Source organism: Manis pentadactyla, chromosome 14, assembly GCF_030020395.1.
Source record: "Manis pentadactyla isolate mManPen7 chromosome 14, mManPen7.hap1, whole genome shotgun sequence".
Lineage (NCBI taxonomy): Eukaryota > Metazoa > Chordata > Mammalia > Pholidota > Manidae > Manis > Manis pentadactyla.
The window spans coordinates 60,048,825-60,074,243 of record NC_080032.1 but is presented as its reverse complement, the minus strand read 5'-3'; the positions used below and the strand labels follow the sequence as shown (position 1 = coordinate 60,074,243).

Below are 25,419 nucleotides of genomic sequence, written 5' to 3'. Positions count from 1 at the left end.
TTAGGGGAGGGAGGGAAACTGTAATTAGGAGGTACTTTTGGGGTGGCTAACAGGAGTTCCAGTTCTTGAGCAGAATCAAAATGACAACAAAGTTTACCATAAGTAATTCATGAAGGTATACTTTTGTTTTTGTGGTTTTTTCCTTTTCCTCAAAACAAGAAAAACATTAATTAAAAAAAGAGATACTGTCCATAAAGATAATACACCCTTGAACCAAATATATTAGCAACTTATGATCTGAAAATAACACTGATAGGTACAGACTTATGCGAAGACAAAGTACAAAATTAAACTACGTCAATATCTACTTCAGCAAGGCATCAAAGACAAAGTTCAGTTCAGTACACCAGTTTAAGAAAATAAAGAGTATTGAAGTCCACTCTACAAAGACTTCTATTTAATTTGCAAGGGCTCCCTTTACAATTTCTCCTTACTTGAGCAAGGTACTTATAAACCTAATTACACTAAGAGCAAACTTTTTTCCCACTTAAAGAAGGCAAGAACCTGATAATTTATTCACTGGCAGACACCAATCCAATTCTTTCAAAACATACTTTGTTTTTGATATTGGCTTAATTTAGATATATCTTGACTATATACTCTTACGTCTTTCCATTTTCTCATATTAGCATTTAATATTTTCTTTAAAAATTATTTTTATGTAAAGAAGGTTCCAAATGTACTGCAGGTATTTCTTGGTTTACAGGAATTTACACAGCTTCAGAACAGCTGGCAGACAGAGGATGCTAATACATCGACTAGCAAAGTCCTGGCTACTTCAAGAAATTTTACACCATTTCCCAAATTGTACTCCAAGGACCATTAGTCCTACAAGATATTCTGCAAAAAAAACAGAGAAATCAATTCTTTTTGGGGAAATGCTATTATATCCCTCCCAACTTAGAGATTAACAATGAACACCAGCATATTCCTAAAGGATCAGAACTTTACAGTAAAGAATCCAAAATTCCTTTTTTCCTTAACACACTATCATTTGCCAAACTTTTCTATCACAGAACAATTTTTCCTTATAATACTTTCTAACATATAGCTTATATTCCTCAAAAAACACTTTGAAAAAGGAAAATCATAAATTATCAAGAGGGAACAGAGAAGAAAAACATCAGAAATGCAAATTAAAAAGCTGTTTGAAATAATCCAGGTGAGAAAATTAAGGAATGGAACAGAACATTGGCAGTCAAGAAAAAAGTGGGGTGGGAGGGCAGTGATGAGACATCAACAAAATAAACAAAAATTTAAAACTAGTTATTGGACATGGATGAGTGAGTCAAGGATCATATTAATGATCCTGGACCTTACTGTAACAGGCAATTAGGAAAGGAAGGGGGTTTGTGAATGGGTAGAGAGAGAGGAGATTATGTTCTGTATTAGATACTGAAACTGAGATGACAGAAATCTAAACAGAAAGGTAAACACATGGAGATGCAGATTACAACGGGCAACTGGACATACCACTTCTTTTCAAAGTGACAATAATTCCTGTATTTGCAAATAAGAGCAGGAAACACCAAGAGGTGAGAAATGTAACCACAAGGTAACAGCTTAGAGAGAATTAAAATCCTAAGCACGGCTAGGATTTCCTTGAAAAATAGCACAAAAGGAAAACAACCAAAGGTCAAAGGCTGAACCCTGCAAACACTAGCAGTTGAGATAGAAGAGGAAAATGAGAGAAAATGAGGACACTGACCACAGAAAAACCACTCAAGAAGTTTTTTAGGAAAAGCTAAAAACTTTTCTCAAGATAAGACAAATGCATAATGCAAAGAAAGGGCAGAGGGAATTATCTAGAAACAGAGGAATTATCTAGAAACCTAAGTTCCTAGAGAAATTTGATCAAAGTATAGATTATCATGAACTGTGATATTCAAATCACTATAAAACACAAAAAATTAATACCCCAAAAATGATGCAGGTTAAATCTGAAATGAGACTATACCACAAAAACTTACATCATGAGTACCTAATGTATTTAAATTTTTACCAATATACTTAAATTTCAAACTTCAGAAGACAAACTCCAGGCAATGGGAAAAAGGAATTCCATTTTAAATAAACATATTTTAAATGAATAATCTAAGTTTCCACTTTAGGAAACTACAAAAAGAGCAAACTAAATCCAAAGTAAGCAGAAGAAATAGTAAGAATTAGAGAGGAAAATAATGAAACTAAAAACAGGAAATCAATACAGAAAAATCAATGAAACCAAAAGCTACTTTTTTTGGAAAAGTTCAACCAAACTGAAATTAGCCAGGCTAAGAAAAAAATTAAGTGGACACAAATGTCAATGATCAGAAATGAAAAAGGGAGACATCACTACAGATCCCATGGACATTGCAAGGATAGTAAGAGAATACTTTAAACAACTCTATACTCACAAATTTCCTATGTAAATGAAATCAACCATTCCTTAAAAACACAAGCTGTCAAAACTCACACAATTAAAGACAGTCTGAATTGAATAGGTCTGTATCAATGAAATTTAATCATTAACTAAAAAACTTCCAAAAAACAGAAAGCACCAGACCCCAGTGGGCTCACTGGCAAATTTTCAACAAACATTTATGGAAGAAATTATACCAATTCTCCACAATCTCTTGGGGATAGAAGCAAAGGGAATACTTCTTAACTCATTCTACAAACCAGCATCACCCTAACCAAAACCAGACAAAGAAATTACAAGGAAAAAAACTATAGGGCAGTATCTCTCAAGAACATAGATGCAAAAAGGTATAAAAAGGTATAAAAAGAATTATACACTATGATTAAATGGGATTCATCCCAGGTATGTAGTTTCAACATTCAAAAATCAATTAATGTAATCCCACCATATCAATAATGTAATCTGTAACATCAAAAATTACATGATCATACCAATAGATACAGAAAAGGCTTCTGACAATATCCAAAACCCATTCCTGATTAAAAAAACTTTCAATAAACTAGCAAGAGGGGGAACTTTTTCAACTTCATAAGGAATGTCTACAAAAAACATATAGTTGACATCACTGTTAACGCTAAGAAACATTCCCACTATGATCAGGTACGAGGCCAAGAATGTCCTCTCCCACCACTCCATTTCAGTATCGTACTGAAAGTCCTAGCTAAAGCATAAGACAAAAGGAAATAAAAAAGGTATACAGATTGAGAAGGAAGAAACAGAAATCTTTGTTCACAGATGACAATATCACCTGTGTAGAAAATCTTAAAGAATCAACAAACACACTCCTAGAACAAGCAATTATGGCAAAGTTATAGGATACAAGGTTAATATATGAAATCAATCTCTTTCCTACATACCAGTAATGAATAAGTAGAATTTTAAATTTACAAACTCATTACCATTAACATTAGCACACCCAAAAATGAAACACTCAGGTATCTAACAAGACATGTACAAGGAGGGAAACTACAAAACTGATGAACAAAATCAAAGAACTAAGTAAATGGAGAGATACTCTATGCTCATGGATAAGAAGACTCAATTTTGTCAAGATATCAGTTTTTTCCAATTTAAAATCTACACTCAATACAATCCAAATCAAAATCCAGCAAATTATTTTATGGATGTCAACAAACTGATTCTAAAGTTTACGTGGAAAGGCAGAAAGACTCCTATAGCCAACTCAGTATTGACAGAGTAAGAATGTTGGAGTACTGATACCCGACTTAAAGACTTACTCTAAAGCTACAGCAGTTAATAAAGAGAGTGTGGTACTGACAAATCAATCAATGGGCCCAGAAACAGACCCACACAAATATAGTCAACTGATTTTTCACAAAGGAGCAAAAGCAATACAATGGACAAAGACAGTATTTTCAACAAATGGTACTGTTAACAATTGGAGATTCACATGCAAAAACATAAATCAACATGGACCTTACCCCTTCACAAAACCAACTCAAAATGAATCATAGACCTAAATGTAAAATGCAAAGCTACAAAAATCATAGAAGATTACAGAGGAGGAAACCTAGATTACATTAGGTATGGCAGCAAATTTTTAGCTACCACACCAAAGGCACAATCCATGAAAGAAAACAGTTGATAAATTAAACTTCATTACAATTAGAAACTGCTCTGCAAAAACTGTACTAAGAGAATGGGAAGACAAGCCATACACTAGAAGAATACATCTGGTCCAGGACTGTTACTCAAAGTATACAAAGAACTCATTAAGATTCAGCCATAAGAGAAGAGTCGGTTACTAATTGGACCAAAGACCTTAACAGACACCTCACCAAAGATTTAACAATGGCAAATAAGCATATGAAAAGATGCTCCACATCATACTTCACCAGGGAAATGCAAATTAAAACATCAATGAGATAGTACTACACAATTAGAACGGCCAAGATCTGGAACACTGACAACACCAAATGCTGGTGAGGACATAGAGCAAAAGAAATTCTCACTCAGTGCTAATGGCAGTACATAATGGTACAGCCACTCTGGAAGGCAGTGGTGACTGCTTACAAAATTAAACATACTCTTACCATACAATCCAGCAATCATGCTCCTTGGGTATTACCCAAAGGAAGTGAAGAATTATGTCCACACAAAAACTTAAATAAACACAGATATTTATAGCAGCTTTATTCATAATTACCACAACTTGGAAGCAACCAAGATGTACTTAGTAGGTGATGTGGCACATAAGCGAACTGGTACATCTAATGGAATATTATTCAGTGACAAAAAGAAATGAGGCATCAAGCCATGAAAAGACATAGAGGAATCTTAAATGCATTATTAGTAAGTGAAAGAAGACAATCTGAAAAGGTTACATACTTTATGATTTCAACTACATGACATTCTGGAAAGCACAAACTATAGAGATAGTAAAAAGATCAGTGTTTGCCAGGAGTATGGCAGGTGGGGGTGAGGAAGGGATGAAGAGATGGAACACAGAGGAATTTCAGAGAAAACTATATTTAAATACTCTATGATTCTGTAATGATAGGCACATGTCAATTATGTATTTGTCCAAACCCACAGAATGAGCAACACCAAAAGTGAACCATATTATAAACTGTAGACTTAGGTAATTGAGTTGTGTCAATGTAGGCAGATCAAGTGTAACAGATGTATGACTACTCTGATAGGGAGGGTGGAAAATGTAGGAGGCTATGCATGTAGGGGGGGGCAGAGATAATGGTAAATCTCCATATCTTCCCCTCATTTTGCTGTGAAACCTTAGACTACTCTAAAAAGTGTCTTATTAAAAAACATATATAAAAGATTACTAAATAGACAAGCAAATATATAACCAAAAGAAGAATTTTAAGAATATAGTTATAAATTGAGAATATTAACAATCATGTCATACACCACATACTTCAAAAAGTTAAAAAAAATTTATGGTATCTTACTCTTTCTTGTTTTTAGTGCAAGTAATTCAAACAACTAGAAAGAGAAATCTGATCATTTCGTAAAAATTTTTACTTCTAAGCTAACTTAAATTCTTAAAAATAACCAGCTTTAAATATTTGGTAACAATATTTATGTAACTTCTAAAACGTACAGCTTTATTTTTTGGTTTATAGATTTTTCCCCCCAATTATACCATTAAAAAGAATAGTTAAATTAGATCAGTTTTACTTTTTGTATCTAAATACCAGGCAACATATTTTTCTTTATTTCAAATTTGTATTCATTCTCTTAAGACTCTTCAAATCTAACCATATATATATAGCCATTACTTGAAATAAATCCTTCAAAATATACAGACTCCTTAATTTTATGGTTATACAAACTTTCCTAACTGAAAGTGTTACTTTCTAGAAAATTCTGTTTTTAGTCAGAGGAAAATAGGCTTCAATTACATTCTACCATTCGCGTTAAGTCAAAAATAAAGTGTCTCAACTTACCAGTTGTTCTTGGTTACCAAGTTACTTGGTTATTCTTAGGTTCTTGGTTATTAAGTTAGCTTAATTAAAATTAAGATAAAGCAGGAGATCTCAAATTAGCATTTTCCTAAGTGGGCTTGAAATTATAAATGACATGTGTAAGAAAATAAACTTTGATCCACACCTCTTTCCATATGCAGAAATTAACTTGAAATGTATCATATACCTAAGTATGAAAACTAAAACTATAAAACCTCTGGTAAACATACAGAAAATCTTTGTGACCTTGGGTTAAGCACAGATTTCTTGATTTAACCAAAAGCAAGATGAATCTGAATTTCATAAAAATTAAGAACTGCTCTTCAGAAACATACTCTTAAGAAAAGAGTAAGACAAGATAGAGACTGGAAAAAAAATAGTTTCAATGAAATATATGATAAAGAATTTGTATCCAGAATATATAAAGAACTCTCAAAATTTAGTAAGAAAACCCAATTCTTAAAAATTGGGCAAAAGATATGAATAGAATCTTCCTCCAAAGATACAGATAGAAAAAAAAGACATTAGATAGTGCTCAATATCATTAGTCATTAAAATTAAAACCTCAATGAAATACTATTACAGACCTATTAGAATATCTAAAATTAGAAAGATTAACCATACCAAATGTCACTAAGAATATAAGACAAGTGGAACTCTCATACACTACTGGTGGAACTGTAAAATGGTACAACCACTCTACAATAGTTTGGCAGTTTTTACAAAAAATGAAACATACACATACCATCTGACCCAGCTATTCCACATCTAGTATTTACCCAAGAGAAATGAAAGCATATGTCAATATGAAAACATGTACACAAACATCAGGAGCAGCTAATTCATAACAGGCAAAATCTTAAAATAATTAAAAATTCTATTCACAAGGACAAAAAAACGATGGAATCCATACAATGGAATGCTACTTGGCAATAAAAAGTAATAGAGTATCAATACATACAATAATTAGTATGAATCTCAAAGTAGTTATGCAAAGCGAAAAAAGTAGACAAAAAAGTATAAAATATGTAATTCAACTTAGATAAACATTTTAAAAAGGCAGGCTAGAGGGGCGGAGCCAACATGGCGGCGTGAGTAGGACAGTAGGAATCTCCTCCCAAAAACATATATATTTTTGAAAATACAACAAATACAACTAATCCTAATAGAGAGACCAGAAGACACAGGACAACAGCCTGACTACATTCACACGTGCGAGAACCCAGAGCCTGGTGAAAGGGGTAAGATACAACCCCCGGTCCGGCGGAACTGGAGCACACCTCCCCCCAGCTCCCGGCGGGAGGGAGAGGGAGCCCAGGACTGCTAAACACCCAGCCCCAGCCACCCGCACCAGAGCACAGACACAGTGCATCAGTGGAGGGCTGGAAACTAGGGAAACAGGGCAGCAAGACCTCTGAGCGGGTCCCGAAGCTGATGCCCCTGGGAAAAAGAACAGCCAGTGCTTTTTGAAAGTCTTAAAGGGACAGGGATTTAACAGCTAGATGGAAACAACACAGGTCACAGCCCAGTGGCTGGAAATTACAGGGAAAACCGGGCGCACAAACCCCCTGGGCAACATCTCTGAGACCCCTCACGGAGTTGAACAGGCAAACAGCACCACCCCCCACCGGGCAATGTGAAAACAGAGAAACAGCCTAAGGTAAAACGCCCACAGAAACTAAAATTCCTACACTTCGGCCGGGCAAGACACAAAGACCCAGCCTACACGTAATTACCCAACACAAGCCACTAGGGGTCGCAGTTGTCCCAGTAAAGAAAGGCCAGTAGCAAGTGAAAAGATTGGCCCTCCCAGCTGACAGTCAATAGCACCTGTCAACATGAAAAGGCAAAAAAACATGATCCAGACAAGACCAACCCAGACAGCTTCGGCATCTGCTACATCTTCCCCAGAAAAGGAACCTGGGGAGATAGACTTAGCCAGTCTTCCTGAAAAAGAATTCAAAACAAAAGTCATAACCATGCTGATGGACTTGCAGAGAAATATGCAAGAACTAAGGAAGGAGAATACAGAAATAAAACAAGCTCTGGAAGGACTTCAAAACAGAATGGACGAGATGCAAGAGACCATTAATGGACTAGAAAACAGAGAACAGGAACGCAGAGAAGCTGATGCAGAGAGAGATAAAAGGATCTCCAGGAATGAAAGAATTTTAAGAGAGCTGAGTGACCAATTAAAAGGAACAATAAACGCATTACAGGGATACCAGAAGAAGTAGAGAGAGAAAAAGGGATAGAAAGTGTCTTTGAAGAAATAATTGCCAAAAACTTCCCCAAACTAGGGGAAGAAATGGCCTCTCAGACCACAGAGGTACACAGAACTCCCATGACAAGGGATCCAAGGAGGGCAACACCAAGACACATAATAATTAAACTGGCAAAGATCAAAGACAAGGACAAAGTATTAAAGGCAGCCAGAGACAAAAAAAAGGTTACCTACAAAGGAAAACCCAAAAGGCTATCATCAGACTTCTCAACAGAAACCCTACAGGCCAGAAGAGAATGGCATGACATACTTAATGCAATGAAACAGAAGGGCCTCGAACCAAGACTACTGTATCCAGCACGAATATCATTTAAATATGAAGTGGGGATTAAACAATTCCCAGACAAGCAAAAGTTGAGAGAATTTGCCTCCCACAAACCACCTCTTCAGGGCATCCTACAGGGACTGCTCTAGATGGGAGCACTCCTAAAAACAGCACAGAACAAAACACCCAACATATAAAGAAGGGAGGAGAAGGAATAAGAAGGGAGAGAAATAAAGAATCATCAAACCGCGTTTATAACAGCTCAACAAGCGAGGTAAGTTAGACAGTAAGATAGTAAAGAAGCTAACACTGAACCTTTGGTAACCACAAACTTAAAGCCTGCAATGGCAATAAGTTCATAACTTTCAATAATCACGCTAAATGTAAAAGGACTGAACGCACCAATCAAAAGACATAGAGTAACAGAATGGATAAAAAAGCAAGATCCACCCATATGCTGCTTACAAGAGACTCACCTCAAACCCAAAGACATGCACAGACTTAAAGTCAACAGATGGAAAAAGATATTTCACGCAAACAACAAACAGAAGAAAGCAGGTGTTGCAATTCTGGTATCAGACAAAACAGACTTCAAAATAAAGAAAGTAACAAAAGACAAAGAAGGACATTACATAATGATAAAGGGCTCAGTCCAACAACAGGATATAACCATTCTAAATATGTATGCACCCAATACAGGAGCACCAACATACCTGAAACAAATATTAACAGAATTAAAGGAGGAAATAGAATGCAATGCATTCATTCTAGGAGACTTCAACACACCACTCACTGCAAAGGACAGATCCACCAGAAAAAATAAGTAAGGACACAGAGGCACTGAACAACACACTAGAACAGATGGACCTAATAGACATCTACAGAACTCTACATCCAAAAGCAACAGGATACACATTCTGCTCAAGTGCACATGGAATTCTCCAGAATAGACCACATACTAGGCCACAAAAAGAGCCTCAGTAAATTCCAAAAGACTGAAATCCTACCAACCAACTTTTCAGACCACAAAGGCATTAAACTAGAAATAAACTGTACAAAGAAAGCAAAAAGGCTCACAAACACATGGAGGCTTAACAACACGCTCCTAAATAATCAATGGATCAATGACCAAATCAAAATGGAGATCCAGCAATATATGGAAACAAACGACAACAACACTAAGCCCCAACTTCTGTGGGACACAGCAAAAGCAGTCTTAAAAGGAAAGTTTATAGCAATCCAAGCATATTTAAAAAAGGAAGAACAATCCGAAATGAATGGTCTAATGTCACAATTATCGAAAATGGAAAAAGAAGAACAGATGAGGCCTAAGGTCAGCAGAAGGAGGGACATAATAAAGATCAGAGAAGAAATAAATAAAATTGAGAAGAATAAAACAATAGCAAAAATCAATGAAACCAAGAGCTAGTTCTTACAGAAAAAAAAACAGAATAGATAAGCCTCTAGCCAGACTTATTAAGAGGAAAAGAGAGTCAACACAAATCAACACTATCAGAAACGAGAAAGGAAAATCATGACGGACCCCACAGAAATACAAAGAATTATTAGAGAATACTATGAAAACCTATATGCTAACAAGCTGGGAAACCTAGGAGAAATGGACAACTTCCTAGAAAAATACAACCTTCCAAGACTGACCCAGAAAGAAACAGAAAATCTAAACAGACCAATTACCAGCAACGAAATTGAAGCGGTAATCAAAAAACTACCAAAGAACAAAACCCCCGGGCCAGATGGATTTACCTCGGAATTTTATCAGACATACAGGGAAGACATAATGCCCATTCTCCATAAAGTTTTCCAAGAAACAGATGTTCTATGAAGCGAACATCACCCTAATACCAAAACCAGGCAAAGACACCACCAAAAAAAAAAACTACAGACCAATATCCCTGATGAACGTAGATGCAAAAATACTCAACAAAATTTTTGGAAACCCAATTCAAAAATATATGAAAAGGATCGTACACCATGACCAAGTGGGATTCATCTCAGGGATGCAAGGATGGCACAACATTCGAAAGTCCATCAACATCATCCACCACATCAACAAAAAGAAAGACAAAAACCACATGATCATCTCCATAGATGCTGAAAAAGCATTTGACAAAGTTCAACATCCATTCATGATAAAAACTCTCAGCAAAATGGGAATAGAGGGCAAGTACCTCAACATAATAAAGGCCATCTATGAAAAACCCACAGCCAACATTATATTGAACAGCGAGAAGCTGAAATCTTTTCCTCTGAGATGGGCAACTAGACAGGGATGCCCACTCTCCCACTGTTATTTAACATAGTACTGGAGGTCCTAGCCATGGCAATCAGACAAAATAAAGAAATACAAGGAATCCAGATTGGTAAAGAAGAAGTTAAACTGTCACTATTTGCAGATGACATGATACTGTACATAAAAAACCCTAAAGACTCCACCCCAAAACTACTAGAACTGATACTGGAATACAGAAAAGTTGCAGGATACAAAATCAACACACAGAAATCTCTGGCTTTCCTATACACTAACAATGAACCAACAAGAAAGAGAAATCAGGAAAACAACTCCATCCACAATTGCATCAAAAAAAATAAAATACCTAGGAATAAACCTAACCAAAGAAGTGAAAGACTTATACTCTGAAAACTACAAGTCACTCTTAAGAGAAAATAAAGGGGACACTAACAGATGGAAACTCATCCCATGCTCGTGGCTAGGAAGAATTAATATCGTCAAAATGGCCATCCTGCCCAAAGCAATATACAGATTTGATGCAATCCCTATGAAACTACCAGCAACATTCTTCAACGAACTGGAACAAATAATTCAAAAATTCATATGGAACCACCAAAGACCCCGAATAGCCAAACCAATCCTGAGAAAGAAGAATAAAGTAGGGGGGATCTCACTCCCCAACTTCAAGCTCTATTATAAAGCCATAGCAACCAAGACAATTTGGTACTGGCACAAGAACAGAGCCACAGACCAATGGAACAGAATAGAGAATCCAGACATTAACCCAGACATATATGGTCAATTAATATTTGATAAAGGAGCCATGGACATACAATGGGGAAATAACAAGTCTCTTCAACAGATGGTGCTGGCAAAACTGGACAGCAACATGTAGGAGAATGAAACTGGACCATTGTCTAACCCCACATACAAAAGTAAACTCAAAATGGATCAAAGACCTGAATGTAAGTCATGAAACCATAAAAATCTTGGAAAAAAACATAGGCAAAAACCTCTTAGACATAAACATGAGTGACCTCTTCTTGAACATATCTCCCTGGGCAAGGAAAACAACAGCAAAAATGAACAAGTGAGACTATATTAAGCTGAAAAGCTTCTGTACAGCAAAAGACACCATCAATAGAACAAAAAAGAACCCTACAGTATGGGAGAATATATTTGAAAATGACACATCCGATAAAGGCTTGACGTCCAGAATATATAAAGAGCTCATACGCCTCAACAAACAAAAAACAAATAACCCAATTAAAAAATGGGCAGAGGAAATGAACAGACGGTTTTCCAAAAAAGAAATACAGATGGCCAACAGACACATGAAAAGATGCTCCACATCGCTAATTATCAGAGAAATGCAAATTAAAACTACAATGAGGTATCACCTCACACCAGTAAGGATGGCTGCCATCCAAAAGACAAACAACAACAAATGTTGGCGAGGCTGTGGAGAAAGGGGAACCCTCCTACACTGCTGGTGGGAATGTAAATTAGTTCAACCATTGTGGAAAGCAGTATGGAGATACAACAAAATGCTCAAAACAGACATACCATTTGACCCAGGAATTGCACTCCTAGGAATTTACCCTAAGAATGCAGCAGTCAAGTATGAGAAAGACCAATGCACCCCTATGTTTATCGCAGAACTATTTACAATAGCCGAGAATTGGAAGCAACCTAAATGTCCATCAATAGATGAATGGATAAAGAAGATGTGGTACATATACACAATGGAATACTACTCAGCCATAAGAAAAGGGCAAATCCTACCATTTGCAGCAACATGGATGGAGCTGGAGGGTATTATGCTCAGTGAAACAAGCCAAGTGGAGAAAGAGAAATACCAAATGATTTCACTCATCTGTGTAGTATAAAAACAAAGGAAAACCTGAAGGAACAAAACAGCAGCAGAATCATAGAACTCAAGAATGGACTAACAGGTACCAAAGGGAAAGGGACTGGGGAGGATGGGTGGGTAGGGAGGGATAAGGGGGGTGGGGGGAGAAAAAGGGGGGTATTAAGATTAGCATGCATGGGGGGTTGGAGAAAGGGGAGGGCTGTACAACACAGAGAAGACAAGTAGTGATTCTACAACATTCTGCTACACTGATGGACAGTGACTGTAAAGGGGTATATAGGGGGGACCTGGTATAGGGGAGAGCCTAGTAAACAAAATATTCGCCAAGTAAGTGTAGATTAATGATAAAAAAAAAAAAAAAAGCAGTTCCTGTGTGGTGACCTCCAATGAGTTCTACACAATGATATAAAGGGCATATGAAAGTGTAGGCAAAGGGTCTGTTTGTGTTCATACAGAGGATCAAAGCCTAATTGGGCTACCCCGAAAATGAACTAAGATATGATATGAAAAAGAACTTCCAACAACAGCACTCTCGGGAAGACTCATGCCAGAAGATGATCATCAAAAAACCCCAACAAAGATCCACGCACTGCTACAGCTGTAGATGCACTCATCCCACCAGTTCCTGGACTTGCCATGGGAATGAAGAGGGAGATATCTAAGCTGGCCTGTGCATACAGTAAAACAACAAATTTGACTGGATCTATACTGTTGGAACTCAACCAAGAATTAGGAGAAGTGCAAATTGTAGCGCTCCAAAATCTTACAACTACAGACTATTTACTGTTAAAAGAACATATGGGATGTGAACAGTCCCCAGGAATGGGTTGTTTTAATTTGTCTGATTTCTCTCAGACTGTTCAAGTTCAGTTGGACAACATCCAACATATCATAGATTAGTTTTCACAAATGCCTAAGGTGCCTAACTGGTTTTCTTGATTTCACTGGAGATGGATGGTAATTACAGGTATGCTTTGGTTATGTAACTATACTCCTATTATGTTAATGTGTGTGCGCAATTTAATTAGTAGTTCAAAACCTATACATGCTGAAGTTACTCTACAAGAAGATATGTCAAAGAAATAATCAATCTTCCCATGTTTTCTTCCGCCTGCTACTTCTATAGCTTTTCTTCTTCCTTCCTAATTACAACCCTTAAATAGAATTCTTGCCTCATATTGAATTTACGGAGTATCATAATTCTTCCAAGTGGTAAAGACACCTCAAGACAAATGCTGGGCATAGAAGCCACAGGGCATAAATATGCAAAGAAGTAAAAAGCTAACCTTTTCAAACAATAAGGCCTCTCTCTCACTTACCAACTTAACGTTTCCCTGTATGGCCCTGGAAGATGACTGGTTAGCCAGAGACGGGCAAGATTCCTCAAGGGAGGAACAACCTAAGACAGGCACAGTCGCAGGGGGGCCATCAGGTGAGAAATTGGGGATCAACAGAGGTGAGGCTTAGAACCTCACCTCCCCCCCCCGTTCTGAGAGAAATCTTCTGCATACGTGGATGTTTTATGGCCCTTGTCTAGCTTGGATTAACACATAGTCTACAGGCACACACCTGATCATCTACATTTGCTCTCTTACAACACTAAACTATGTTTTCTACCTTTATCTTGTATCTACCTACCACTTCAGCATTTTATTAAAAATAATAATAGAGAAATGTGGTATCCACATATAAATCAAGTATAAAAATCAAATGAGTATTCATATTTGAACTGTTTATAGTTCATAATGCATAAGCAAAACCGAAAGCTTCTGTGATGACTGCCCTTGTAATGTTCACCATGTAACTTATTCACCATGTAGGAATTTGTTCTCCATGTAAGAACTTGTTCGTTATGCTTCAGAAGATTGGAGACTGACGAAAATTAGGCTTGGGGTGGATTAATGATTGTGCATTGAGCACTGACCCCCCCATACAGAATTTTATTGTTGTTAACAACCATTTGATCAATAAATATGAGAGATGCCCTCACACACACACACACACACACAATATATATATATATATATATATATATATATATATATATATATATATATATACACACACACTTCCAATTGTAAAATAAATAAGTAACCAGGATGTAATGTATAACATAAGGAATATAGTCAAAATATTGTAACAACTTGGTATGGTGATAGCTGGTACCTAGAATTATCATGTATATAAATGTTGAATCACTGTGTTGTACACCTGAAACTAATGTAATATTGTGTGTCAACTATCCTTCAATAAAAAATAATTATGTAAAAAAAAAAAAAAAAAAAGGCAGGGTAAAGAAAGAATATTAGGGTTTTCCTGGAAGGAGTTGTATCCAGGTGGGATGGAACCAGAGGATCACAAAGAAACTTTAAAGTGATGTGCTCATTATCTTGATTCTGACAAAGGTTTCATGGGTGTATACATAGTCAAACATCAAATATACACTATAAATACATAGTTTATTTTATTGTCAATTATACCTAAATAAAACTGTTTAAAAAACAGGAACAGCATATCTAGGTGGAGAAAGGAAACTCTACAAGGGCAGGAAGGAGCCTGGTAAAAACCAAGTGAGGCTACCTCTGTGGGGAGGGTTAGGAAGAATGGGCCAAGATGAGACTGAGAACTAGATTTTTTCAGGTGTTTCCCATTTTGATGTAACAAATATTTAGTTTATTCTAAGCATTCAAAGTCCTAGCCCTTGGTTATTCACTCCTTCCTAACTCATTAAATTATTTACATAAGGGGAAAAAAAGAGATTGATTCACTCGGACATATCTGCAATCACCAGAAACATAGATTTATTCAATTACACAGCTCAGAGAAAAGAAGGGTTTGAACTTTCTTGTTTAAAGAAATAATACTATTATGTAGGAGATTTATAAAAGTCAATATGTACCTAAGAAATGCTATCTAGTAAGATTTCATTTTTTATTTTTTTGAGAGGGCATCTCTCATATTTATTGATCAAATGGTTGTTAACAACAATAAAATTCTGTATAGGGGACTCAATGCACAATTATTAATCAACCCCAAGCCTAATTCTCAACAGTCTCCAATCTTCTGAAGCATAACGAACAAGTTCTTACATGGTGAACAATTCTTACATAGTGAATAAGTTCTTACATGGTGAACAGTGCAAGGGCAGTCATCACAGAAACTTTCGGTTTTGATCACGCATTATGAATTATAAACAATCAGGTCAAATATGAATATTTGTTTGATTTTTATACTTGATTTATATGTGGATACCACATTTCTCCCTTAATATTATTATTATTATATTATTTTTAATAAAATGCTGAAGTGGTAGGAAGATGCAAGATAAAGGTAGAAAACATAGTTTAGTGCTATAAGAGGGCAAATGTAGATGATCAGGTGTGTGCCTGTAGACTAAGTATTAATCCAAGCTAGACAAGGGCAACAAAACATCCACGGATGCAGAAGATTTCTCTCAAAACAGGGGGGGTGAAGTTCTAAGCCTCCCCTCTGTTGATCCCCAATTTCTCACCTGATGGCCCCCCTGCCACTGTGCCTGTCTTAGGTTGTTGTTCCTCCCTTGAGGAATCTTGCCCGTCTCTGGCTAACCAGTAAGATTTCATTTTTGAAAATCTAGAGATGACATCAAGATCCCTAAAACTTATGAAGTTGGACAAATCAAAATGGCAAGACATGAAAATATGAAACCTTCTCCAAATTAGTGATTTTTCTGTTCAACTTCCAAAATGATCAAAGATGAAAATGGATTATTTCTATAGTTCCATTTTCTATATATTCCATAAGCACTATCAAATACAGGTCATGTGCTCAGCAAACTCACCATCTGTACAACAGACTCCCTTAATCGTGTCTCTTCTTCAGTCATGAGAGTCAGTTCCTTGCACACCATGGCAGCCAGCCCCACATCTAAGCATTCTGGATCTGCTGCCATCTTGAAAATGAGTTCCTCATGTGAAAACACACAGTGGCGCCTAAGCCGTCGGTAATGATTGACACACTGACGTCCAATGGGCAACTGAAAACAAGACCAGATTCTCAAATTAATTTACTTGCTTATTACACATTCTAGAACACTACTTACCCTCCAGATCCTCTCTTTTATTATAAGGAAGACAGAACAACAAACACCATTTGAACACAGTAAGAGGTTAACTGTAAATATTAAACCCTTTATGGCACCGCAGGAAATTATAAAGGCCTTCCTACAGAAAATTCCCATAATTTGAGATGCTGAGGTTCTGGCCTAAACTGTTGATTTTCTACTCATTATATACATCGAGACGCACAAGTTCCTTGATATATAAATGAAGCAGCAAACTTTTTTTAGACTAATATGAGGCTGCCCATACAAAGGAAAAAAAAAACAAAAACTTCAGAGTACAAAGAGTCGTATGGACATATTTAGCATTGAAGTCTCCACAGAACAAAAAGAACAGATGTTATTAGAAGTGTAAGAAGAAAGAAAGGAATGAAATACGGAGGGATTACTACTTAAGCAATTCACATTGTCTAGTATTATAATTTTTTTGAAAGGACCCAAACAAAAGATGATTTAGATTTTAGCATCTACAAGTTCTTTTAAAAACAATCAGTCTAGAGGGGATTCTCAAGATGGCAGCATGAGTAGGGTGGTGGAAACTCCTCCCAAAACCATATATACTTTGAAAATATAGTGAATACAATTATTCCTAAAAGAGCAGCCAGGAGATACAGTACACCAGCCAGGATACATCTACATCTGCGAGAACTCAAGATCTCATGAAAAGAGTAAGACACAAAGCTGTGACCCGGCAGGACCCGAGCACTCCCCCAACCCCAGCTCACTGACAGGAGGAAAAGAATCAGAGTGGGGAGGGAGTGGAAGCACAGGACTGCTAAATAACCAGCCCTAGTAATCTGCACCGGGAGCACAGACACACATTGCATGGTGTACTGAATATTAGAGGAATGGAAAAGCAAAATCCGAGACTAAGACTGCAAAAAGGTTCCCACAGCCAGTTGCCATGGGACAAATGAAAAGCAGGCGCTTTAAAAGCTTTAAAGAGACAAGGGTTTAACAGGTGGACAAAATTGTCCTGGCACACTCAGCCCAGCAGGCTGGGAACTTTAAGGAACTTGAGGCGCCCTAACCTACTGGGTGTCAACGCAGCACCAAAGCCCCTCATGGGAATAAGCAGCATGCTGTTTATTCCCCCACACCAGGATTTGAAGCAAACCAGGTGACCCACCATTGCTGGGGAGCACACAGGAAGTGGCCCTGCCAACAGCAACCACACAGAGGCTTCCCCCAGTGCACAGCTAACCAGGCCAGACCAAGAGGCTGCCCCCTGCCCGCAGTCGACCAACACAGACAGCAGAGACCAGTGCAGAGTCCAGAAGGCAGAAAGGGGCTTTATTTGCGTGGAGAACATGTGCTGCTTGCCTTTAACCCCTGCCACTGCCCTGGGCCATCCCTAGGGCCATGCTGCCCACGGCAGCTTAGAGATTAACCCAGAGGCTGCCCACTGAGTGCGGCCAACCGGCACAGGCAGAGAAAGCTGGCAAGGAGTCCGGAAAGCACATAGGAGCTCTGATCTCAAGGCAAACATGCGCTGATCACCTGCAACCACTGCCAGTGTTGTAGGCCATCCCGAGGACGCCCCACCAACAGTATCTCAGGGAATCAACCCAGATACTGGGTATGCGCGCGGCTCACCGGCACAGGCAGAGGAACCTGGTGAGGAGTCCAGAAAGAATGTAGGAGCTCTGTTCTTGCGGCAAACACGCTGTATGCAACCACCACCAGGGCCCTTAGCCATCCCAAGGGCTGGCACATCCACAGCAACACAGGGGATCAACCCAGAGGTTGCTCCCTGTGTGCAGTTGCCCAGCACAAGCAGCAGAGATGGGTGTGGAGTCCCCAAAACACGAAGGGGCGCCATTCTTGTGGGAGAACACACGCCGCTCGCGTGCAACCCCCACTAGTGCCCTAGGCCATCCTGTGGGCCGCCCAGCCCACGGCAGCTCAGGGGATTAACCCAGAGGCTGCTCCCTGTGTGCAGGTGACCGGCACAGGCAGCGGAGAAGGGCAAGGCAACCAGCAAGCAGAAAGGGACTTTGTTCTCCCAGCAGACACACGTGCCACTCGCCGGCGATCACTTCCATTGCCATGAAGAGGCAGAAAACCTTGTTCAGTCCAAAAATCCCTCAAACACCAGAAAGAGGGCCTGGTGAGACCGAAATCACTAATCTTTCTGAAAAAGAATTCAAAATAAAAGTCATAATTATGCTGATGGAGCTACAGAGAAATATGCAAGAGCTAAGGGATAAATTCCGGAGGGAGATAACAAAAATAAGAGCAGACTGTATGAGGTGCAAGAGACTGTTAATGGAATACAAATCAGAGAACAGGAATACAGAGAAGCTGAGACAGGGAGAGATAAGAAGATATCTAGGAATAAAAGAATATTAAGAGAAATGTGTGACCAAACCAAACAGAACAATATTTGCATTATAGGGGTACCAGAAGAAGAAGAGAGAAAAAGGGATAGAAAGAGTCTTTGAAGAAAGAATTGCTGAAAATGTCCCCAAGTTGGGGACCCAAGGAGGACGACACCAAGACACATAATAATTAAAATGACAAAGATCAAAAACAAGGACAGAGTATTAAAAGCAGCCATTAGAGAAAAAGGATAACCTACAAAGGAAAACTCATCAGGCTATCATCAGACTTCTCAACAGAAACCTTACAGGCCAGAAGAGAATGGCATGATATATTTAATGCAATGAAACAGAAGGGCCTTGAACCAAGAATACTGTATCCAGCACGATTATCATTTAAATTTGAAGGAGGGATTAAACAATTACTAGATAAGCAAAAGTTGAGGGAATGTACCTCACACAAACTATTTCTACAGTGTATTTTTAATGGACTGCTCTAGATGGAAGTGCTCCTAAGGCTAAACAGATGTCAACAGAGAAAATAAAACCACAGCAAAGAAAGTAGACAAACCAAATACTGACTAAATGCAAAACAAAGTCAGCTATCCACAAAGTCAGTTAAGGGAAACACAAAAGAGCACAGAATAAAACACCTAACATATAAAGAGTAGAGGAAGAAGAAAAAGAAGCGAGGCAAATAAAGAATCATCAGACTGTGTTTATAATAGCTTAATAAGTGAGTTAAGTTAGACAGTTAGATAGTGAAGAAGCTACCACTGAACCTTTGGCAACCAAGAATCCAAAGCCCTCAATGGCAATAGTACATGTCTATCGATAATCACCCAAAATGTAAATGGACAGAATGCACCAATCAAAAGACACAGAATAATAGAATGGATAAAAAAGCAAGACCCATCTATATACTGCCTACAAAAGACTCAGTGCAAAACCAAAGACATACACAGATGAAAAGTGAAGGGATAGAAAAAGATATTTCATGCAAACAATAGGGAGAAAAAAGCAGGAGTTGCAGTACTTCTATCAGACAAAATAGACTTCAAAACAAAGAAAGTAACAAGAGATAAAGAAGGATATTACATAATGATAAAGGGGGCAGTCCAACAAGAGGACATAACCATTAAAAATATTTACGTACCCAACACAGGAGCACCGACATAATGTGAAACAAATACTAACAGAATTAAAGCAGGAAATAGAATGCAATACATTTATTTTAGGAGAATTCAACACACCACTCACTCCAAAAGACAGATCCACCAGACAGAAAATAAGTAAGGACACAGAAGCACTGAACAACAAACTAGAAGAGATGGACCTAATAGAAATCTATAGAACTCTACACTCAAAAGCAGCAGGATACACATTCTTCTCAAGTGCACATGGAACATTTTCCAAAATAGACTACATACTAGGCCACAAAAAGAGCCTCAGTAAATTCAAAAAGATTGAAATTGTACCAACCAACTTCTCAGATCACAAAGGTATAAAACTAGAAATAAATTGTAGAAAGAAAACAAAAATGCTCACAAACACATGGAGGCTTAACAACACGCTCCTAAATAATCAACGGAACAATGACCAAATTAAAACAGAGATCAGGCAATATATGGAAACAAATGACAACAACAGCACAAAGCTCCAACTTCTGTGGAACACAGCGAAGGCAGTTCTAAGAGGAAAGTATATAGCAATCCAGGCCTATTTAAAGAAGAAGGAACAATCCCAAATTAATAGTCTAAATTCACAATTATTGAAACTGGAAAAAGAGAAAATGAGGCACAAAGTTAGCAGAAGGAGGGACATAACAAAGATCAGAGAAGAAATAAAACTGAGGGGACTAAAACAACAGAATAAATAAATGAAACCAAGAGCTGATTCTTTGAGAAAATAAACAAAACAGACAAACCCCTAGCCAGACTTATTAAAAGCAAAAAAGAATCCCACATATAAACAGAATCAGAAATGGGAACGGAAAAATCACTACAGACACCACAGAAATACAAAGAATTATTAGAGAATACTATGAAAATCTATATGTTAACAAACTGGATAACCTAGAAGAAATGGACAACTTTCTAGAAAAATACAACCTTCCAAGACTGACCCAGGAAGAAACAGAAAATCTAAGCAGACCAATTACCAGCAAAAATATTCAAATGGTAATCAAAAAACTACCCAAGAACAAATGTCCCGGACCAGACAGATTCACCACTGAATTTTATCAGACATATAAATAAGACATAATACCCATGCTCCTTAAAGTTTTCCAAAAAATAGAAGAGGAGGGAATACTTCCAAATTCATTCTATGAAGCCAGCATCACTCTACTACCAAAACCAGGCAAAGACACCACAAAAAAAGAAAATTACAAAACAATATCCTTGACGAACATAGATGCAAAAATACTCAACAAAATATTAGCAAACCAAATTCAAAAATACATCAAGATGGTTAAGGGAAAGATGGTGGCGTGAGAGGAGAGACAGAGGCTTCCTCCTAAAACTGGATACAATTAGAAAATTTAATTGGCGCAACTAATCCTGAGAGAGCAACAGGAAAGAGGACGGCATCAGACTGCACACACCTGGAGAAAAGAGCAGACCTCAGCTAACAGGTTAAGTACCAGAGCTGTGGCTCCGCGGGACACGAGCCCCTCCCCCACCCCAGCTCACCGGCGGGAGGAAGACAAATGGAGCAGGCAGGGAGTGGAAGGCTTGGGGCTGCTGAATACCTAGCTCCGGAGATCTGCTCTGGGAGCACAAACCTACATTTCATGGTGCTTTCATGAGACTCAAATGACTACTGGGTTGGAAAGTTAATACAAGCAGAGTTCCTGGGGAGACTGGGATTCCGGCTGCTTGTGGAAAGCAGGGATCCATATCTGGCTGCTCTGGGACAAAAACTTATACCTGTGTGACCGGCCTACTGGCTCAGGCAGTGGAGACAGGCACAGCAGCCAGGAGGCGGGGAACAGCTCTTTCCAATCCCCGGGCACCAGTACTGCTCCCCTGTGACCCCCCGACATTGCTTCAGGGGCTCAGCAGCTCCAGAATAGAATTTCTGGACACTAGAGGGCGCTATATACAAACATGAAACGCCAAAGGAACCTTGTCCAGAGTAAAATTAATACAACTCCCAAGAAAGATTTAAATGATATGGACCTCGTGACTCTTCCTGAAAAATACATCAAGAGGACCATACACCATGATCATGTGGGATTCATCTCAGGGATGCAAGGATGATACAACATTCAAAAATCCATCAACATCATCCACCACATCAACAAAAAGGACAAAAACCACATGACCATCTCCATACATGCTGAAAAAGCATTCAACAAAATTCAACACCCATTCATGATAAAAAGTCTCAACAAAATGGGTACAGAGGGCAAGTACCTCAACATAATTAAAGGCCACATATGACAAACCCACAGCCAACATTATTACACTTAACAGCAAGAAGCTGAAAGCTTCTCACCTGAGATCAGGAACAAGAGAAGGATACCTACTCTCTTCACTCTCATTCAACATAGTACTGAAGGTGTAGCCAAGACAATAAGGCAACACAAAGAAATAAAAGTCATCCAGATTGGTAAGGAAGAAGTCAAACTGTCACTGTTTGCAGATGACATGATATTGTACATAACAAACCCTATAGAATCCACTCCAAAACTACTAGATCTAATATCTGAATTCAGCAAAGTTGTGGGATACAAAATTAAAATACGGAAATCTGTTGCATTCCTATACACTAATGATGAAATCGCAGAAAGAGAAATCAGGAAAATAATTCCATTCACAACTGCATCAAAAAGAAAAAAAATACCTAGGAATAAACCTAACCAAGGAAGTGAAAGACCTATACCCTGAAAACTACAAGACACTCTTAAGAGAAATTAAATAGGACATTAATAAATGGAAATTCATCCCATGCTCTTAGCTAGGAAGAATTAATAATGTCAAAATGGCCATCCTGCCTAAAGCAATCTACAGATTCAATGCAATCCCTATCAAAATACCTACAGCATTCTTCAACAGAACTGGAACAAATAGTTCTAAAATTCATATGGAACCAGAAAAGACCCCAAATAGCCAAAGCAATCTGGAGAAGGAAGAATAAAGAAGGGGGGATCTTACTTCCCAACTTCAAGCTCTACTACAAAGCCACAGTAATCAAGACAATTTGGTACTGGCACAAGAACAGACCCATAGATTAATGGAACAGAATAGAGAGTCCAGCTATTAACCTAAGCATATATGGTCAATTAATAAAGGATAAAGGAGCCATGGATATACAATGGGGAAATGACAGCCTCTTCAACAGCTGGTGTTGGCAAAACTGGACAGCTTCATGTAAGAGAACATAACTGGATTACTGTCTAACTCCATACACAAAAGTAAACTCAAAATGGATCAAAGACCTGAATGTAAGTCATGAAACCAAACAACTCTTAGAAAAAAATACAGGCAAAAATCTCTTGGACATAAACATGAGCAACTTCTTTATGATCATATCTCCCCAGGCAAGGGAAACAAAAGCAAAAATGAACAAGTGGGACTATATCAAACTAAAAAGCTTCCATACAGCAAAGGACACCATCACTAGAACAAAAAGACATCCTATTGTATGGGAGAATATATTCATAAATGACATATCCGATAAGGGGCTAATATCCAAAATATATAAAGAGCTCACGCACCTCAACAAACAAAAAGCAAATAAGCTAATTAAAAAATGGGCAAAGGATCTGAGCAGACACTTCTCCAAAGATATTCAGATGGCCAACAGGCACATGAAAAGATACTCCACATCGCTAATCATCAGAGAAATGCAAATTAAAACCATAATGAGATATCACCTCACACCAGTTAGGATGGCCAACATCCAAAAGACAAACAACAGCAATTGTTGGCCAGGATGTGGAGAAAGGGGAACCCTCCTACACTGCTGGTGGGAATGTAAACTAGTTCAACCATTGTGGAAAGCAGTATGGAGGTTCCTCAAAAAACTCAAAATAGAAATACCATTTGACCCAGGAATTCCACTCTAGGAATTCAGCCTAAGAATGCAGCAGCCCAGGTTGAAAAAGACATATGCACCCCTATGTTTATTGCAGCACTATTTACAATAGCCAAAACATGGAAGCAACCTAAGTGTCCATCAGTAGATGTATGGATAAAGAAGATGTGGTGCATATACACAATGGAATATTATTCAGCCAGAAGAAGAAAACAAATCCTACCATCTGCAACAACATGGATGGAGTTAGAGGGTATTATGCTCAGTGAAATAAGTCAGGTGGAGAAAGACAGATACCAAATGATTTCACTCATCTGTGGAGTATAAGAACAAAGCAAAAGCTGAAGGAACAAACCAGCAGCAGACTCAAAAAACCCAAGAATGGACTAACAGATACCAAAGGGAAAGGGACTGGGGAGGATGGGTGGGAAGGGAGGGATGGGGGAAAAGGGGGCATTATGATTAACACACATAATGTAGGTGGAGGGGCATGGGGAAGGCAATATAACACAGAGAAGCAAGTAGGGACTCTATAGCATCTTACTATGCTGCTGGACAGTGACTGTAAGGGGGTATGTGGTGGGGACTTCATAATGGGGGGAGTCCAGTAACCATAATGTTGCTTATGTAATTGTACAGTAATGGTACCAAAATAAAAATATAAATATAAATATAAATAAATAAATAGAAATGAGCATCAAAGAACAGAAATCAAACAATTCCAAAAAAGTCTAGCCTGAAGAATTCAAAGTTAAATCTTGAGATTATATACTTTATTTTCCCTAAGTGATAATTCACTAAATGACCACTTTTCATAACAAAGATACACTCTTTAAGATACATTCTGAAAACTTCTTTAACTATAAAGCTTTAAACCAAATTATGATACTAGCTATAATACACACACACACACACACACACACACACACACACACACACACACACACACACACACACACACACACACACACACACACACACACACACCTCTGCTTTCCTGCACTCCAGTGGAAAACTTGTGTGGCTAAAGGAGCTTTTGTTTGTATTCTGAAAACTGTAATACAAAGGATAGAAAAGAAATGCTATCTTTAAGAACCTTTTAGAATTCACTTCCATCTTAAGAAAGGCTAAATGGGTTCAAAGGAATCACCGTTCGAGAATCAAGCAGTATTTCCATGCCCTCCAAAGAAACAATCCCTCCCAAGAAAACACATACAGTTGACCCTTGAACAACATGGGTGTTAGGGCACCGAACCCCTCGTGAAGTCGAAAATCCACACGTAACTTTTTTGACTCCCCCAAAACTTAAGTAATAGTCTGCTCTTGACCGGAAGCCTTATTCATAACATAAACAACTGATTAACATATATTTTGTA

General features: G+C 38.0%; 1 protein-coding gene across 3 annotated transcripts in view; it reads right to left on the bottom strand.

Annotated features, from left to right (window-relative positions):
* The window catches only part of KDM5A (lysine demethylase 5A), a 144,512-nt gene that overhangs the window by 69,300 nt on the left and 49,793 nt on the right, over positions 1-25,419 (bottom strand). For all 3 annotated transcript variants that reach the window (XR_008993890.1, XM_036907765.2, XM_036907775.2), the window contains exon 14: positions 16,401-16,595. Coding sequence is in view for 2 of the 3 variants with exons in the window: in XM_036907765.2 (XP_036763660.2) it covers positions 16,401-16,595 (195 nt within the window). In the remaining variant the exon portion in view is untranslated. The remainder of the gene's footprint in view (positions 1-16,400; positions 16,596-25,419) is intronic.